This window comes from Euprymna scolopes, chromosome 6 (assembly GCF_053919585.1).
Source record: "Euprymna scolopes isolate OS-2025 chromosome 6, ASM5391958v1, whole genome shotgun sequence".
Taxonomy (NCBI): domain Eukaryota; kingdom Metazoa; phylum Mollusca; class Cephalopoda; order Sepiida; family Sepiolidae; genus Euprymna; species Euprymna scolopes.
The window spans coordinates 28,227,983-28,248,039 of NC_136487.1; the positions used below are offsets into that span (position 1 = coordinate 28,227,983).

General features: G+C 28.6%; 1 protein-coding gene across 3 annotated transcripts in view; it reads right to left on the reverse strand.

Annotated features, from left to right (window-relative positions):
- The window catches only part of LOC145277588 (uncharacterized), a 176,595-nt gene that overhangs the window by 929 nt on the left and 155,609 nt on the right, over positions 1-20,057 (reverse strand). For all 3 annotated transcript variants that reach the window (XM_080129102.1, XM_080129101.1, XM_080129099.1), the window contains 6 exons: positions 14,378-14,481; positions 11,378-11,453; positions 9,357-9,445; positions 7,679-7,903; positions 5,865-5,939; positions 4,117-4,364 (listed from right to left, as the gene is read on the reverse strand). In XM_080129102.1, the coding sequence (XP_079985228.1) occupies positions 4,117-4,364; positions 5,865-5,939; positions 7,679-7,903; positions 9,357-9,445; positions 11,378-11,453; positions 14,378-14,481 (817 nt within the window). The remainder of the gene's footprint in view (positions 1-4,116; positions 4,365-5,864; positions 5,940-7,678; positions 7,904-9,356; positions 9,446-11,377; positions 11,454-14,377; positions 14,482-20,057) is intronic.

Sequence of the window (20,057 nt, forward strand, 5' to 3'; positions counted from 1 at the left end):
TTCATCAAATCTCCACACTAACGTAATGTACTTGCAATAACCCTTATCCCTGAGTGGCTTCCGGGCCTTGATAAGTCGTGACCACTGTGTAAAAAAAAAAAAAAAATCTAAAATTTAAGGCTTAAGCTAAAAGAGTCTTAAGAAATTAAAATTTAGAGAATCTTGCTTAATTGTTGTCTTACAGCTATGCATTACATTTAATGTGAATCTGAAATATTTTAATTTTTAAATTGTAAATATTGCCCATATTATACTTTCTAAACACTCTTTCACAGAAATCATATGTATATGAATTTTTTCAAAGTGATTCCATCCCCTTTTTTTTACTCTCTTTGCATGAAACGAAGTTAAGTAAAATAAAACTCAAATTTGACACTTTTATGCCTTAACAGCTGTGTTCCAAAATTCATAATGATCAGTTAATTAGTTTAGGAGTGATCAAAATTAGAAGAAGTAAAGTCACAATTATGTGCAAATATTTTTTTAAGATATTATATTCAAAAGAAAATATTCATTTCATTAAAAAAAAGTTTTGCTTAATTATTATTCCAAATTTAAGTCTTTAATTGAAGTATAAGAATATCAAAAAAAAAAACTATATTAAAATGTATGGTAATAATGTATTAAATATGAATTTGGGATTCTAAAGCCAACACAATCAAATATTTGTCTGTAATCTACCATCTGCTTTTGCTCTCTTTGTGCACATTAATTATTAATTAGAATTATTTTTAAGAAAGATTTAAGGAGACAACATTTTCCACTCTCCAATTGTAATAAAAAAAAATTCAATATAATAAATGTATATGAAAAAAAAATGCAGATGTTGGATTTCAAACCATTTTTCGATTACATAGGTTTCAGATTCATCTTTCAAATTGGTACGACTTTCAAATTCGTAATAGTTTTTATTTCTTTATTAGGTCATAAAAAAGAGGCTACCTAGTTAATCAGGGAATGTATAAAACTTAGGAACATCACAATAGTTAGATAATATAGAATTCTGAAAATATGACAGTGATATGTGTTCATTCACATAGTTCTGAGGCAGTACATTCAGGACTGCAAAACACAATCTAAAAGGAGATTGACGGTACATTTTTGAGCAAACATTAATGTGACTATGCAGTGAGTCTAATGCAAATGTATATTGTTGTAGTTTTGGTCTGTTCAATCACAGCACAGGGCAAAGAACCATAGAATAATCAACAGATGCAACTGTCACATTCCTGCAAGTAGACAGCAGACCTAACTCAAACCAAACATATACTACAGAAAGAAACAGGGTCATGCCAGGTAAAATATGTAGTACATATTTGATGTCATTATGCTGTAGACACTCAAGAGAATCAGAGAATACCTTGCCAACTCCGACAAACACTAGGGACCTGTATTCCAAGTGGGGACGAATCATTGCCTTAGTAAATGCCATTTATGAGAAATTTGGTAGCTAAGGATATGCAACACATAAAGTTCTCTATTAACTGTTGGATACATAAGACAAGTGGTCGTCAAACCTAAGATTGCTGGATATTATTACTCCCAGATACTTCTGACATTTTGAGAATAGCACAATATGTCTTGAAACCAAATCCCAGGAATAGAAACAGAAGAAAAGCATCTAGAGGATAATAGTGCAACTGTTTTTGCAGAATTGAACAGTATACCCCAGTCCCTTACCCACACAAATGCAAAAACAGTATACCCCAGTCCCTTACCCACACAAATGCAAAAACAAGCAGTAACTGCAAGTATACCAACGTTATGTAAGAGTCTGGGTGTGACACAGAAATTTGTATGTAATCGGCATAAGAGCTTGAGAACACAGTTAAGTTGTTGTATTTAAAATGAGATGTTACACTGTCCATCAACGTCAGCAAAAATTGATGAACAGCAAAAATAATGTTGGGGCCATAACATTTCCCTGCGGCACCCTGGCTGAGACAGAAAGCTCATCCGATAAAAGGCCAGTGACCAAAGCTCCCTACAGCCGATCAGACAGATAGTTAAAGATCCAAGAAAAGAGCCTGCTTTGGACGCCTAATGAGGGTAGTTTCCACTGCAGGGTTGAGTGAGGAACATTTCAAAATGAGTTGGTAAGATCCAAAAGTGCTGAAATTGTACACTTCTTAGTCTCACATTCTGAGGCCAAGTGACAGTTTGTCCCGTGCCAAAATACAATTTTAGAAAACTGAATTGAGACGGGTGGATGAGCTTATCATCTATGAGATGTGAAGTAAGGCAGTCGTTCACAATGTGATCCATCAGCTTGCCAAGACAAGAGGTTATAGAAATTGGACAATAACTAGATAACTTTTGATCTATTACTTTTGCACATGTAGACTGAACCTACAGTGGAAATCTTCCATAGAAGAGGCATGCAACCAGATACAAGTGACAAATTAAACAAATAAGCCAGGGGTTTCGATAATGAGTGAGCACATCGATTGAACAGAATACTGGAAATATTATCTGGCTCCATACTTTTTCCAGTGTCAAGTTTGTTCAGTTTTGCAAAAATGATATCTACTATGAACAGAATAAGGGTGCACCTATCAATGTCGGCAAAGTATAGGGCACTGTGCTCAAGGAAGTTGTACCTGCATAGTGTCGATTAACAAACATCATTTTATCAAACGATGTGCTGGTGGTAACAGTTCCATCAGACAGGTCAGGAATGGTGTCGGTTGGTTGGTTGTTTTTGTTTTACAGCATATCAACCCTTTTCGGGTTATTTAATGCCGAATCCAAAGATTTTGAAGAAAAATTATTTAATAGAATATATTTGTTGTTTTCACGTCGGTTTCTATTTAACCCATAATTGGGACCCTAACAGGTACTACCCCTCCGAGTCAGAGTGGACCTGGGAGCAATGGTAATTAAAGGGTGGCTCCACACTCCCCAAAGCCCACAAGCTGGGGCCTCACCACTGGATATAGTTTAAGGTCATATCCAGGATCCCCCCCTTGAGGTACTTTTACCCTCTGCAGGGGGGCAGTCGGCGTATTCTAATGCCCCACCGACAGGGCTAAGAATGGTGTCAGATGCTGAAGAAATCTTATAGATTATACATTAGCATCAGTATATTTTCTAATATATCTCTTCTGAAATATTTTTATACATCAATTAAAGACTTAAATAAATACACAAACCTGTACATCACATAGAAAAATACAGGGTTCCAAAAGTCTTGTACAAATTTTAAAACCTTACATCTACTGAACTATATATGTTCAATGAAAGTGACATAATTTTAAAGCTAAATTTATCAAGTTGAACTTTAATATTTATGATTATATATATATATATATATCGGCATGGTTTTTATACTATTAATAGTTTTGGTAATATTTCATGTCCAAATATGTTCACAACTTGTGGAATACCTTGTATATTTAAAAAGAATAACTGAATGCTGTGCCTCATTTTTTTATTTTATTAAAAGAATAAAATCTTATGTAATTATTATTAAAAATTTAAGTCTTTGTATTTAAATAAATCATAAAATAAAATAAATAAATTCAAGGTTTCGTATTTCATTTCAGTTTCACTCAGTTTCCATTTTTACATCAAATTCAAACTCAGACAACCATTTTGTTTCTAGGCCGCAACATGTAAATTTTACCAAAAACTGACCCCACCTCCACCCGAATATAAATTAAATGAAATCGATATTTGTTGCAATATTTTTGATTCACAATGGGGGTGTGCTCACTCAAAGTTGGGAGATTCTATTTATAAACCCTACCGATAGGAACTGACAAATCAAATTAATTCACATTCTGCTATCAAACCAATCAGAAACCAGAATTGGTCCGTAAAAATTAAACCTTTTAGCATCCCAGCACATATTTTTTTCGTGTCAACACAAGAAGAATCTTTTGCTTTTTGGCTGCAAAATTATAAAGTCCAGGACCTGTACAGAAGAGCTATCCACTGAGAATTAATTATCTCCAGAACTTGTATAGAATAATTACCCATCGGAAACTCTTCTAAACTAAACATGGCTTACAACTCAAGAATATTATTCAGAACAATTTTTTTTTAAAGTGAATGTGTTGTCTACAAGCACCAAATAAATTTACATGAAAATTTTTTTAGATTAAATATACTGACTTTCCACATAGCCTACAGGGGAAGTCCGTGGGTGGAGCAACTGCTGCAACATGGGATGTCTTCCCGGCTATGTTCCCAGTAGGATGCGTGCTTGGTACTCCTGTGATGTGACTAATATTACTCGTGGCAGCAGCAGTAGTGGTGATCGTGGCTGTAGTCGTAGCTGCAGCAGTTGTACTGGTTGTGTGGTTCCCTGGTTTATTATGGATGCGAGCATGCATAGTCAGGCCTTGTCTTGAGCTAAATATCTGAAAGAGAAAACAAATCTAAAATTATACAAAAAGAAACAACAAGGAAAAGACTTGCAGTGTAGTTCCATGCAAACATTTCAACCAAAAAAAAAAAAAACAAGGGAATGAAAAATTAACAATGAAAAGCAGATAACAGAATATCTTAAAAATAATTTTCACTTTACTAAATTATTTCATAAATTACACTTTTAAATTTTTTACATAAGAATTGAATATTTGTATTATTTGGATTCAGTAGATTACTGTTCTCATCTGGTCATATGTCAATGTTTTGGTCATTGTAACCTCCGGTTTTCTTCACATGTATCTTGTGGTATTCATGAATCTTTGTATCAAACTTGGGAATCTGCAGGAAATTTCAAATGGAACCTTTTATTTAATCTACGAGGGTAACATGCTCTCATTCCATCAGCCTTGAACGGGTAGAAGTCCTAAATAATTCACAATTGTATTTTGAGTGTCGTTCAGATTAAGGATTTGAATTTTTAACCTCCAGAAGATTGTAACTTACAACTGAAGTGGATAAAGTACAAGAACCATAATCAGGAAATAGCAGAGTGTGATAAAACTTGTTAACATAAAAATAAAAAATTCTTTTTATGTTCTTTTAGTTTTCAATTGTAAGCCAATTTTTCGATCGAAAGATGCTTCCAGAAATACCAGCAGAATTCTCTTCAACAGAACAAGTCAGTCACTCCTATTTCATCTTTTGTAACATGCCCTCTCCCCGGGGAAACTGTGGGAAGGAGGGAGGGGGCTAACCAGGGTACAAATATAATACAAAATACTTGATTTTACAGTTGCTTCCATTTAATGAGAGACTTTGCCCAGTAGTATTAAATATATTTTAATTTGTCCAGATTTTGTATATATTATTATAGAGTCGTGATTTCAAAAGTAAAAAAAAAATTATTTGGGTGCCATCAGCTAGAATCGAAACCAAAAGTAAAATTGCAACATTTTAAAACTAGTGACTTTACCACTGTACAAACATGATACGCATATAAATTGATTAAAAATAAAGATAAATGTACAAAATGTACAAACATGATACGCATATAAATTGATTAAAAATAAAGATAAATGTACAAAATGTACAAACATGATACGCATATAAATTGATTAAAAATAAAGATAAATGTACAAAATGTACAAACATGATACGCATATAAATTGATTAAAAATAAAGATAAATGTACAAAATGTACAAACATGATACGCATATAAATTGATTAAAAATAAAGATAAATGTACAAAATGTATCGTAATTTTTTCAATTTTGACCCCTTTTTGACCTCTTAAAAACTATTTTTACCAGCTAAAGACGCATAAAAGAACAGTCCATCAAAAATACAATCATTTGGCTAGCGCTGCTCTGTGACTTTTAGTGTCGGAGAAGATAGAGTTTGAAAATATGGAGACAGACAGACAGTGAGTTTTATAAATGAGATTTTTAAAAGAATAAAATGATGTGATCAAACATGAAGATCTACTTACGAAACCACAATCAGGAAATTCACATTTACAGGTTTCGACTGGTATTTGAACTTCAGAACTTCCTTCAAGTTTCGCCTGTGTAAATAAAAGTAAAACAAATGTTTACTGATAAAAAAAAATACCAACTTTAAATGATTTATCTATGAGAAAGTGTAATAAAATAATAGACGTGAGTGTAAAAATAATGTTGAGTAATTTTCCACATGAGAATAAGCAAATGATTAGAATGGTGGAAAACTCCATTAAAAATTAACAAACAAGAATTACGATTATGTCCCAACACAATATATTACATCATGAGGAGAATTATGTGGCAGAGAAGTGAGATCAATTCTTTCTTTTAAATGTACGATATCAAAGTGATCATAGCCTATCTAGATATATTGCGTTTTCATGCTCGATTTGGAAATCTTGAAAATGTCTGTAATTTGTCTGGTTGTCGAACAGCATTCCTGTTTAACTATGACTTTGATTTGATCACTGTTGATCCTCATTGTCGAACCAAAGCAAGGAGCATCTCTTCAAAAATAAAATTCCTTTGTGAAATCAAGCAAACCATTTCTGTTGCACCTGTAATCTAACAAGATTTTCCCCATACACCTGGTCGGTTTCTATAGCCTTTTCCTTTTCAATAGTAAAAAAAGCATTAAATTTCAGAAATTTCTGACTTAATTTTCCATTTCAAGCCCTGGAATACAAGCAAAAATATAAGAACTCTTCTGTTTGGAGGCTTATTGCACACTGACGCCAACATACTCACGACACCAAATACAGGATTTGAAGAATATAAAACAATCTTTAATAGACTAGAAAGATGACATTTAGAAAAACCATCAAATATTTAGCCAACCCAATAGATTGCTGTAAATTGTATGGTAAAATAAAATAAATCCTAGAAAAAAATAACAGTGTTATTTTTTGTTTTTAAATTAATTTTATTATTACACCTATTAGAAGGAAAAAAGAAAAAAGAGGAGATGAAATATACACATTTCCCCTTTGTGACGTGTCAACAGAGCAGAACTTCAGACAGGAGATATTTGTTGCAACCATGGGGATCGAATTGATTCAAGCTATGCTACAGTTGGTGACTACACCCACATAGACAAGGATATTTCATATTCGTTTAGATCAGAGACGTTTGTTACAGGCTGAGATTGAAGAATACGCACAAGGGTGAAATATGACTATATTATTTGGTCAGGGTCATCTTCATTTAAATAGCCATTGCCATCATGAGAGTCTCTTGAGGGATAGGAAACCCAACAAGGTCTCTGTCCTTTACAAATTAATTTCGTATTGGCATAGTTTTATTTTGGGGCGGGGGTTCATACAGTACAACATTTCTTTATGTTTGATAACAACTCTTTGACAGCAAATCCTGTTATTTTAATGCGTCATTTTTAAGGTTAATAAAAGGAATTCACTGTTGCACATTACTTGATTTTTGGTTTTGATGCTGTTGTGATTAGAATCCAAGGAAAAGTTATTTTGCAGTGTATCTGCGTTCGCATTTAATATGCAAAATTGTTTCTGCTGTCCATGTCTACTGCCAGTTGGAAGAGATTGCTTTCTTCAGTCAAAATTATGTTTCTCTCAATGTTTCAATAAAACTTGAAAAGAACTTTAGCTTTTTTTGTGGGTCCTGATAGCTGCCCTGTTGATGTCAGGGTGCCAAACACTAACCTCATGAAGTTTCATTCACATTTTTAAATGTACAATTATTCACATAAAAAGAACTTTAAAGCAGTCACGTGTAACGTAAGTCTCTAATGTTCACAGAATTAAAAATGAACTTCTGGGCTTTAACTTACGTGTTCTGTCAAGTCATTTTGGAAGTCAGGGTTGACACGTGAAGGTGGTGGTGGTGGAGGTGGTGGTGGCGGGGGAGGCTCCTCTCGCTGCTGGTTCCGAAGACGATACATGGCTTCATTTTCTTTTTTCCTACGAATGTTTCTTAACCTCTTGTACTCCTCGGGGCAGACCTTCTTCCACAGATAATAGAACTGTATGCACTGCTTGACCGTCTTAGACTTAACCTGAAAATGCAAAATTGATTATTTTTCAGAAGGGTAAGAACAAAAAAAAAAAAAATAACAATGCGGATGGATGTGTGCTTATCTAGTATAGAATAGATTACTTAGCATTTATCTCCCTTTTTCAGCACTTTTCGTTTAAGGGTTTCCTTCAAACCTGCTCATGGCTGAGGTTTCCAGTGCCTGTCCCTGACTCCTTTTTTTTTTTTTTTTTTTTTTTTTTTTAAATTCAAATTTCACCCCAAACAAGGCACAGTGTCACTTTAAAGTAGGGGCTACTATCTGGAACATATGTTGCAAGGACATTATGAAAGGAGATGAGCAGCAAGATGTCTGTTCACATTACACTTGAACTTCTGCATGTCAGTACAGATGGGAAAGCAGGATTCCGGAAGGGAGTTCCAAAGTCTAGCAGTTCTGGGAAAGAAACTAGTGGAGTAGACGGTTTTCTTACACATAGGGATCTCTATGGTGTAAGAGTGGGATTTAGCTGCTTGTTGGGTTTGTCGAAGGTATTTACGTCGATAGAGTACAAGTGCTTGTAGTTCGTCAGAGCATTCACCATTAAAATACTTGCAGAACAGGCAGAGGGATGCAACATCACTTAATTTAATAAAGCATTTTCTTTTCAGCAGAAAAACAATTAATGACATCTAGCAAAAGGTAGCCATGTTTCAATTTTAGACCATGAGGAAGGAAGAGGAGCTATTATTTAACATAGGGACGGCTTTAGATGAAGTTATCTCCCCGTGGCTCCACCCCTTCCTTCCTCATAATCAAAAAATTAAAACATGGCTACCTTCAGCTCACTGTCATAAAAAATGGTTTTTCTGCTGCAAAAAAAAAAAAAAAAAAAAAAAAAATACTTGATCAAATAAAGAAATTTTTTTTCGGAGAACTTCATTCCATAACAGATATGTACAATATAACTATTTTTTCAATATTTTCATTTTTTAATGTCTTGATTAAACTGTACAAGTACAGATGTTTTTGTATTTTTAATATGAGGGTCAATACTGGACAAGCACAAAATATTCTTAGAGAAGAATAATCCTTCTCCTTCCAAAGTATATTGTCTATTTCACTCCAGATTCACCAATGTACAAATTGATTTAGCATATTTTACTCGTTTATGTACTGCCACTACTGGTGTGACATATGTGTAATACAGGTTCAATCTCCTTTCTCCTTGCTTCCAACCGCCATTACTTTAATGACCCTATTTATTTCTTTTTGATTTGATCCAACTAGTATAACGTCTCCCACTAATAAATATTCCCTGATTAATTCAAAAAAGGTTTGCAGTCATTTATTGATGAGGAAGTTTAGTGCTCACCAATTACGATGGCAGATGTTGGTGTACAGGTCTAATATTACATATAAAGAATAACTATGATGAGAACATTGTATATTTTTTATGATTGGTTAATAAGAAATAAATTTCTTCTGATGTTACCTCTTTGGCAATGTTAAAGAAGTCTTTATCGCACTTCATCAGAGCAGCATTGTAAGCTTCAATTTCTTCCGTTGTCCAGTAATCATTTTCTGTAAAAAAAAAAAATTTTTTGCAATAGAATGATATTGCATCAGTAAGATCAACATGTTTTTGATTTGGTACAGCTTTTGAATCATACAAAACCGACTTTTGTTTAGCTTTTTCTGACTGTCCACGTAATGAGTCGGTGAAAAAGGTAGACAAGTAAATTGATTAAATCATAAATTAGTGATGGTTAAGAATTTTCAACAAAAAAAAAAGATAAATTAAAAAGCAAACAAGTAATTAACCAATAACTATTAACAAAAGTAGGTTACAGTGAGTTTAGAGTTAGGGTAAATAAAACGGTTTAGTTTTGTTTCATTCAAAAGCTGAATTATTACTGAAAAATAATTAAAAAATGTTTAATTAATCTTTCTTGTAAAAATTTTTTTAATTTATAACAGTTTTTTGTTGACTTTCTTTGTCAAAAACGAAATAATTTCTGCATAAAAATAAATTAAATAATTTCTACATAAAAACTAAATCATTTTTGCATAAAATAAACTAAATAATTTCATCATAAAATAAATTAAATAATTTCTGCATAAAATAAATCAAATAATTTTTGCATGAAATAAACTAAATAATTTCATCATAAAATAAATTAAATAATATTTGCATAAAATAAATTAAATAACTTCTGCATAAAAAAAATTAAATAATTTCTGCATATAATAAATTAAATAATTTCTGCAAAAAAATAAACTGAATAATTTCTGCATAAAATAAATTAAATCATTTCTGCATGAATAACTTAAACACATTCTGCATAAAATAAATTAAATAATTTCTGCATAAAATAATCTATTTAGATTATTTTTAATTTAATTTATTTTTTTGCATAAAATAAAACAAAAAATTTCTGCATATAATAAATTAAATAATTTCTTCATATAAATAAATTAAATAATTTTTGCATGAAATAAATTAAATAATTTTTGCATAAAAATAAACTAATTTCTGCATAAAACAGATTAAAAAATTTTGCATGAAAAAATTAAAATAATTTCTGCAAAAATAAATTAAACAATTTCTGCATAAAATAAATTGAATATTTTCCACATAAAATAATCTATTTAGACTATTTTTAACTTAATTTTTAATCTAATTTATTTTCTGGATAAAATAAATAAAAAAAATTTCTGCATATAATAAATTAAATAATTTCTTCATATAAATAAACTAAATAATTTCTGCATAAAATAAACTAAATAATTTTAACATAAAATGAATCCTTTAAAATAACCAAAGCTTTATTGATAAATTCTTGAATTAACCAAAAGTTTTATTGAAAAATTCTTGAACTAAGTAAAGCTTTATTGATAAATTCTTGAATTAACGAAAGGTTTATTAATAAATTCTTGAATTAACCAAAGTTTTATTGATAAAGTCATAGGGTTCCCACACTTTATTTCGATAAAGTCACCATTTAATAATACATGATGTTTTGTTCTTACATCTAGGCTGGTGCACCAGTGATTAGTCACTCCCTCTTGAATAAAAAAAGAGTCTCTAACCTATAAATTTCTCATTGTCTACCATTGCCACAGCATTTCATCCCTATGCTTTATTTATGAATTCTTCTATAGAATGTGCTCCAGTGAAATCGTACCCCGATTAATGTAAATACATATTGCTCAATTGATTAGCAGCAAAATTCCACCCCTTCCACTGTAGAGGTCCTCAGATGCCAAAAAAAGTTCAACTTTAATACCTTTTTTTTTTTCTTTTGAACCACTTGGCTTTGGAATTCCCTCCCTGCTCCCTGTTTCCCCAACTGTACAACCCTGCAGGAATTTAAATGTAACATAAGCAAACATCTTGCTGCACCCTCCCCCACTGAGGATGCCTCATTTAGATCTGGCCCCTAATTTGGCTAGCCAATTACATCTCAATGACAATATACCTTGCTTGGGATGAAGAATAAAAGTTTCACTTACCTTGGTAAATAAAAGACAACAAAGGATGACATTTTGGTAACTTTGGAACGTCCCCCATCAACATGAGCAGGGCATCCTGGAATTGAAGGGTTGAAAGTATTTATTTTTATAATAGTTTAAAAAAATTATTCTCTTTTGTTTTATTTTTATTTATTTTTATAATAGTTAAAAAAAATTATTCACTTTTGTTTTATTTTTATTTATTTTTATAATAGTTTAAAAAAATTATTCTCTTTTGTTTTATTTTTATTTATTTTTATAATAGTTAAAAAAAATTATTCACTTTTGTTTTATTTTTATTTATTTTTATAATAGTTAAAAAAATTATTCTCTTTCGTTTTATTTTTATTTATTTTTATAATAGTTAAAAAAAATTATTCTCTTTTGTTTTATTTTTATTTATTTTTATAATAGTTAAAAAAAAATATTCACTTTTGTTTTATTTTTATTTATTTTTATAATAGTTTAAAAAAATTATTCTCTTTTGTTTTATTTTTATTTATTTTTATAATAGTAAAAAAAAAATATTCACTTTTGTTTTATTTTTATTTATTTTTATAATAGTTAAAAAAATTATTCTCTTGTTTTATTTTTATTAATTTTTTTATAATAGTTAAAAAAAAATTATTCTTTTGTTTTATTTTTATTTATTTTTATAATAGTTAAAAAAATTATTCTCTTGTTTTATTTTTATTAATTTTTTATAATAGTTAAAAAAAATTATTCATTTTGTTTTATTTTTATTTATTTTTATAATAGTTAAAAAAATTATTCTCTTTTGTTTTATTTTTATTTATTTTTATAATAGTTAAAAAAATTATTCTCTTGTTTTATTTTTATTAATTTTTTATAATAGTTAAAAAAAATTATTCATTTTGTTTTATTTTTATTTATTTTTATAATAGTTAAAAAAATTATTCTCTTTTGTTTTATTTTTATTTATTTTTATAATAGTTAAAAAAATTATTCTCTTGTTTTATTTTTATTAATTTTTATAATAGTTAAAAAAAATTATTCTCTTTTGTTTTATTTTTATTTATTTTTATAATAGTTAAAAAAAATATTCACTTTTGTTTTATTTTTATTTATTTTTATAATAGTTAAAAAAATTATTCTCTTGTTTTATTTTTATTAATTTTTTATAATAGTTAAAAAAAATTATTCTCTTTTGTTTTATTTTTATTTATTTTTATAATAGTTAAAAAAATTATTCTCTTGTTTTATTTTTATTAATTTTTTATAATAGTTAAAAAAAATTATTCATTTTGTTTTATTTTTATTTATTTTTATAATAGTTAAAAAAATTATTCTCTTTTGTTTTATTTTTATTTATTTTTATAATAGTTAAAAAAATTATTCTCTTGTTTTATTTTTATTAATTTTTTATAATAGTTAAAAAAATTATTCATTTTGTTTTATTTTTATTTATTTTTATAATAGTTAAAAAAATTATTCTCTTTTGTTTTATTTTTATTTATTTTTATAATAGTTAAAAAAAATATTCCCTTGTTTTATTTTTATTAATTTTTATAATAGTTAAAAAAAATTATTCATTTTGTTTTATTTTTATTTATTTTTATAATAGTTAAAAAAAAATTATTCTCTTTTGTTTTATTTTTATTTATTTTTATAATAGTTAAAAAAAAATTATTCTCTTTTGCTTTTTTTATTTATTTTTTATGGTGCTAATGCACTTACTGATCCACGCTATTTTTTAAATCGTATTTCTAAATTTAATTAAAGTTTTATGATATGTTTTTTTATTCAATTGTAAGGTTAAAGTACAGAATAGGTACAAAACACCCTCCCCCCATGTTAAGAATGGCTTTTTAAATAACATTATTTCAGCACAGATCAATAAGTGAACTAGTACTTTTTTTTATAATAGTTAGAAAAAAAACTTATTCTCTTTTGTTTTTTATTTGTTTTTTATTTATTTTTTATAATAGTTAAAAAAAATTATTCTCTTTTGTTTTTTATTTGTTTTTATTTATTTATTATAATAGTTAAAAAAAATTATTCTCTTTTGTTTTTTATTTATTTTTTATAATAGTTAAAATAAAATTATTCTCTTTTGTTTTTTATTTGTTTTTTATTTATTTTTTATAATAGTTAAAAAAATTATTCTCTTTTGTTTTTTATTTATTTTTATATAATAGTTAAAAAAAATTATTCTCTTTTGTTTTTTATTTATTTTTTTATAATAGTTAAAAAAAATGACTCTCTTTTGTTTTTTATTTATTTTTTATAATAGTTAGAAAAAAAATATTCTCTTTTGTTTTTTATTTATTTTTTATAATAGTTAAAAAAATTATTCTCTTTTGTTTATTATTTATTTTTTATAATAGTTAGAAAAAAATTATTCTCTTTTGTTTTTTATTTATTTTTTTATAATAGTTAAAAAAACTTATTCTCTTTTGTTTTTTATTTATTTTTTTATAATAGTTAAAAAAAACTTATTCTCTTTTGTTTTTATTTATTTTTTTATAATAGTTAAAAAAAACTTATTCTCTTTTGTTTTTTATTTATTTTTTATAATAGTTAAAAAAAATTATTCTCTTTTGTTTATTATTTATTTTTTATAATAGTTAAAAAAAAACTTATTCTCTTTTGTTTTTTATTTATTTTTTTATAATAGTTAAAAAAAACTTATTCTCTTTTGTTTTTTATTTATTTTTTATAATAGTTAGAAAAAAATTATTCTCTTTTGGTTTTTATTTACTTTTTTATAATAGTTAAAAAAAACTTATTCTCTTTTGTTTTTTATTTATTTTTATAATAGTTTAAAAAAACTTATTCTCTTTTGTTTTTTATTTATTTTTTATAATAGTTAGAAAAAAATTATTCTCTTTTGTTTTTTATTTATTTTTTATAATAGTTAAAAAAACTTATTCTCTTTTGGTTTTTATTTATTTTTTTATAATAGTTAGAAAAAAACTTTTTCTCTTTTGTTTTTTTATTTTTTTTTTATAATAGTTAAAAAAAAATTATTCTACTTACTTGAATATCTCCTTTCGTCATGTACAGTAGATGCATCGCATATTCTACATTAGATCCATTTCCTTTCACAGCCGAGCAACTGGCCAATTGTTGGTAGGATTTAACTGAAACATCAAACACAATAGAATTAAAATCGTTGGAAACATTTGTATTCTTTGTTTTGATGTTTTAGAAAAGGAATTTTGTTTGAGTATGAAACAAGAAAAAAGGTAGAAGAAAATATCAACTTTTGGTTCATAAAACTATTAATAATTTTATTACAAGGTGGAACGATAAAATTGTCGCCCTAGAAAAGATGGCATGATTCCATTTCCATTTGATGAAAAATGTTTTTTTCTTTTGTTGTTTTGTTGCAGTTGGCCAGTTGTGTACAAATCCCAAGAGCGATAGGAGCCTTCTATCATGTCTGAAAGTGACACAATGTTTAACGAGTGAGATTAGAGATGCGCCACTGTACAACTCATGCTCTCTACCGATCCAATTTATGACAATAAGACCATTACCAGCATCCTCGAAATACATTGCTAGATTGCCACAAATAATAGGGACGTGGCCAGAGTGATGAAAACAAAGTCAACACAAAAAAAGTGGACCTGGATGTACTGAAGAGTGTGGTGATCTCCTGGTGCAATCAGGTGGACGCTGGCAAACCGTGAGTGTGGCAGCAGGACTTAGCATTGACCCACAAAGGACAACCAGGCCTGGCTTCAGAAGGAGTGCCACAACGACTTTGTACCCTTCTTCCACTGCGTCCTCCTTTCCCTCAGTACATGTAGATATTTAGATGTCTGAATGAGAAACTGGAAATTTTAAATTTTAGAGATCCAAAAAACTTACTAAACTGTAGAATGAAATAGAAATCAACAACAGACATTGAATAAACTTTACTTTAGGATAACTATGTTTTGTTGAGCAACTAATCTAGTTTACGATTATCTTGAACTTATATAACAATTAAATAAATGAAATAGAATAACTAAGAACCTAATCATCTAAAACAAGAATGAATAACAAAAGAAATTATTCAAATCACACATATGCTAAGATAAGGCCAACTATTGACACATTAGCAAAAAAGATGTTTGGTACTCACACAAAAGAAAAGAAAAAGATGTCATGTTAGGATCAGCCAGGATTTTATTTAAGAGAAACAAAACCATTGGCTAATGAAAATATTAACCCATGGGAGAGAAATAATGATATACATGATTGGTTAATTAGTTAGACTAAGTACCATGTAGATATATAAAAACAAAATAATAGCAAAAATAGCTGTGCACTTAGTCCGAATATTTTCTGCGGGGATTAAAGGCGGACGCTTCTATGTAGCTTAATTGGCATGATTATATTTTTGTTACCTTAGTAGAAAATTGAAAAAATTAAAAAAAAAAAAGATATATCTTTTTTTTTTTTTTTGAAGCTGAGAATTTGGTTGTGTTTAACAATGTTTGTTTATATATATTAGTGGCTTGGCAAGGCCACAGGGGAGAAAAACAAGAAAGAAAAAAAAACTAAGCAAAATTCATCCCAAAGCAGCAAAACTAAAGCTGGCCTACCAGGACACTATATATACAAATGTAGGCAAATTTGGGTATATTTTATTGATTTGAAAATATAAGTTCTTTCTTACCAATTGTCATAAATTTTAACCATAGAATAATTATTATAATCTTCAAAAAGCCTGCAAATTTTCATGTAGTTTCGTCCTATAGAACCGAAGATATGAGCATTTCAATATTCAATTTGGCTACAAATATCTCTCTCTCTCTCTCTCTCTCTCTCTCTCTCTCTATATATATATATATATATATATATATATATATATATATATATATATATATAGATACCACTTTTTTGGCAATTTTATGTTCGAAATCTTGGTGACTATTGATCAGAATTTAAGAAATGTAGGCTCGTTGGAAAACTAATGACCTGAATTGTGAAATGGGCTATGTGACATTTGCCCTTAAAGTTGCACATTAATGTTTCAATAAGCAGGGGAACACTTTTCTCTATCAACTTAATGTAAAATGAGTACCTACATTATGGCTACTTTTTTGGGGTATCTGTTATTTTTTTTTGGAGTGGTGTTTATTGTGGCCTCGTAGACCAACACAAGATCTACCTTAAAAACTTGTTTTCCATAAATTTTCGGGTGTTTTAATTTTAATTTAAAAATTTTTGGCAAATAAGTATTCTTCCAGGTATTAAACAAAAATATGTGCATGCTTGCACGTACAACAATGGCCACCACTTATAACATAAAAAAGTGTATTGCTTAATACCAAAAAAAAAATACTTATTTACGTTAAATTTAAATGCAATATTTGTTTTCAGCACACCCAAAAACCTATAGAAAATAGATTTTTTTAAGGTAGTTTTTGTGTTGGTCTACTAGGCCACAATTACCAAATAAACACCATCTCTAAAAAAAGATAACAGACGCCCCCACCCCAAAAACAAAGGTGGCTATAAAGTGGGTGTTCATTTTACATTAAATTAATATATAAAAGTGATCCCTCACTTTTAAAAACTATAATTTCTTCATATCTTGGAAACTACTGAGTTCCTGGAATTTCAAATATTATTTTCATTTTCAGCACCCTCGAAAACCTATAATGTGGTAATCTTCTCTTCTTCTTTCTATATAAATAAAATGAACTCATTTTTCCCCTCTGAGTTTGACCTTAATAGGATTAAAACTCAAGACATTTCATGCAGATGTAATATGCACAAACTGCAGCACATTATCTGAGGTGTGCTATAGGCCTGTTACCTCTACACTTGCTCGATAACCGTACATTCCTATATTTTTTCTGTTGAGAGCTCAGTGCCAAAACCTGTAAGAATCAATGGAAGTTGTAAAATCTTTTCTCTCCATTTAATTCCTCCTCTCCCTGTTCCCCATTTACACCACTGCTTCGTCGTTCATAAGGAACTAATACAAACGCACCCGGTTAGGGGTTTTGTAGTTACATACAAAACCTGAAATGCTTCCTACTACAGGAAACACAGGACACATAATTATACATTGCTTATTTACACTTTATTTAGAAACATTACTACATTAGGATAAAAAAACGTTTCTCCCCTTTTCTTCTTTTTCTCATTAACATATAATATATAATTTCCTTTACATCCCGTTTCGTTTCGTTCATGGCTTTATTTTTCTGTTTACTTTTGTTTTACATATTTTTTTGGTTAATGCATTACAAAATGTAAGATGTCAATTTTTCACTTACAGCAACTACGAACAAATCAATCTCGACTATGAACAAATCAATCTCGATTACGAACAAATCAATCTCGACTACAAACAAATCAATTTATGTTTGCGTTAACATATTCACCAACTCACATCGAGAATTACTACATTTTAAAATGCAAACAATGCATTTCTTTACGCATCTCTAAAAACCGACGTTCCAGTTTTTAGCGTTTCGTAGGTTTTCGTTTCGTTTCTTTTCATGTTCCCATTTTTCCAGATTGCATTGTGGTTCTAAACATTGTTACAATATAACTAATACCAAAATGAATTTCACTACTGACGCTACTTTTTGGTCAAACAAGGTTTTTCTTTTTGGTGATATTTACTTCATTAGCTTATGAGCTGACTTTACTAATTACCTTTGAATTATATAAGGAATACTAAAATTTATCTCAACACGGATTTTTACATTGCATTTACTTAACTTCAAAAATTAACGGAATTGGTAAGCTCGCACTGAAAAAGATTCTCATCACTTTCTTTCCCTCATGTGTACAAATACTTTCTTCCCTGAGGGAAATTACATTTGGTCCTTAATCTTCAAATTCCTATTTCAGTCACTTAATTAACTTAGTGTGAAAGGAGCTTAGGAATTTAGGCATAGAATGATATGCCGCTACATTATTACATTACGCCAAAACCATCGTTCACATTCCACATGTCAACTTTGATAGGTTTCCGGGTATGCTGACATGGTTACGGGTTATCTATTCCGAAAGCCTTTCTTAACAGGGCAAAGTTTGGAGTGTCTATTCCGAGACCAGTTTAATTGGACATGTTTCGCTTTCATTAATGAGAACGGAAAAGTTTTACATGGAACAATTTCGGTTATTGAAAACAGACAATCACATGACATCAGGGTTTAATAATTGGACAAACATTTACTGAAAAAATGTGCGTACAAAAATTAAACTTTTAATAAATTTTCGTAATGAAAGCAACATCAGATTTTTATAAAATAGTTTCTTTTTTTCTCGGACAAATAAATTTTACGAAAAGTTTTTTAGAAAATTACAGCAACTATATAATTGGAAAAAGAATAATTGAAAAGTTTGCGTAAAACATTTAAAAGTTTAATAAAACAATTTGATAATGAAAGCAACATTGGATTTGTATAAAATAGTTTTCTTTTCTTTTTTTTTTTCTTTTTATTCCAACAAATAAATAATTGAAAACATTATTTTGAATTAAAGCAACTTTGAAAGGTCAACAACAAATTATTTTAAATGACTGTTTTTTTTCTTTTTTTAACGGGGAAGTGAGTTGCTTTCTTATTTATTTATTTTTTGTTTTAACGGCAATCGTTCTACACTTCAAATTTTATTTCATGCTTCAGCCATAGTTTAACCAGGATTTGCACAGAAGGTGTGTGAAATAAAATGGCGTCTACAATTTTGTCAATAAAGTGTAGAAGCAACGTTATTCTTTGGATTATATTCGTTGGAGGAGGCACAATTTAACAATTAAAAAACAATTACAACGGAGCGAAATTTAAGTTTCCCTTCCATTTTTACAACAACCGAAGAAATAAGGGAGATTGATTTACTAGGATTTTTATTAGAAGATGAGCACTTATTAAAATTATTTCATTGTTGAATTTTTCGCATTTTCGTTACATTTGTTACTTTTCAATTGCTGGTAGCCCACTTAATAATTTGAATACAAGACGAAATTAAACAGAATGATACTCACCCCCCCCTCCAATTTCATTTCAAATTTACTTTATGTATGAAAACCAAAGAGGGGAGATATAACATATGAAAAATATTTGGAATCAAGTCTTCCCTTGCTGTTATTTCAGATCATTTGAAACCATAGAAGCTAGTTTTAATTTCTCCTGCATCAAGGCCAAAGGTTTTGTGTGTATCTATATATATATATATATATATAGAGAGAGAGAGAGAGAGAGAGAGAGACTGAGAATTTTGGGGGAATTAAACTTTATTTGCTTTTAACAATAATGTTTAAGAAGGTGAATGCAGAGATGATCACTTTAAAAAAGAACAATTTATTTTGCCATTGGATGGAAAGACTTTGCATGGATTAACTTGTAAATTAAGACAAAGAATGAACAAAGTTCAAAATGTCCAATTTTTTTCACAATGGTTTCATTTTTATTCAAATAATACATTTTTTTTAATACAAACGACCACTCGAAATATTAACATTTAAATTATAACATCACCTTTAATTTTACATGCTTTTATGTTTTCCACAATTTTTATTTTTCAAATGTGGAAATCTCCATTTTTGTTTGACAACATTTCATATATATATATATATATATATATATATATATATATATATATATATATATATATATATATATATATATATGAGAAATAAACACAAAGGGCTCAATTATGAATGTAATGGTAATATTTTGGAATAATTCAGCCAAAACAGAGCCAG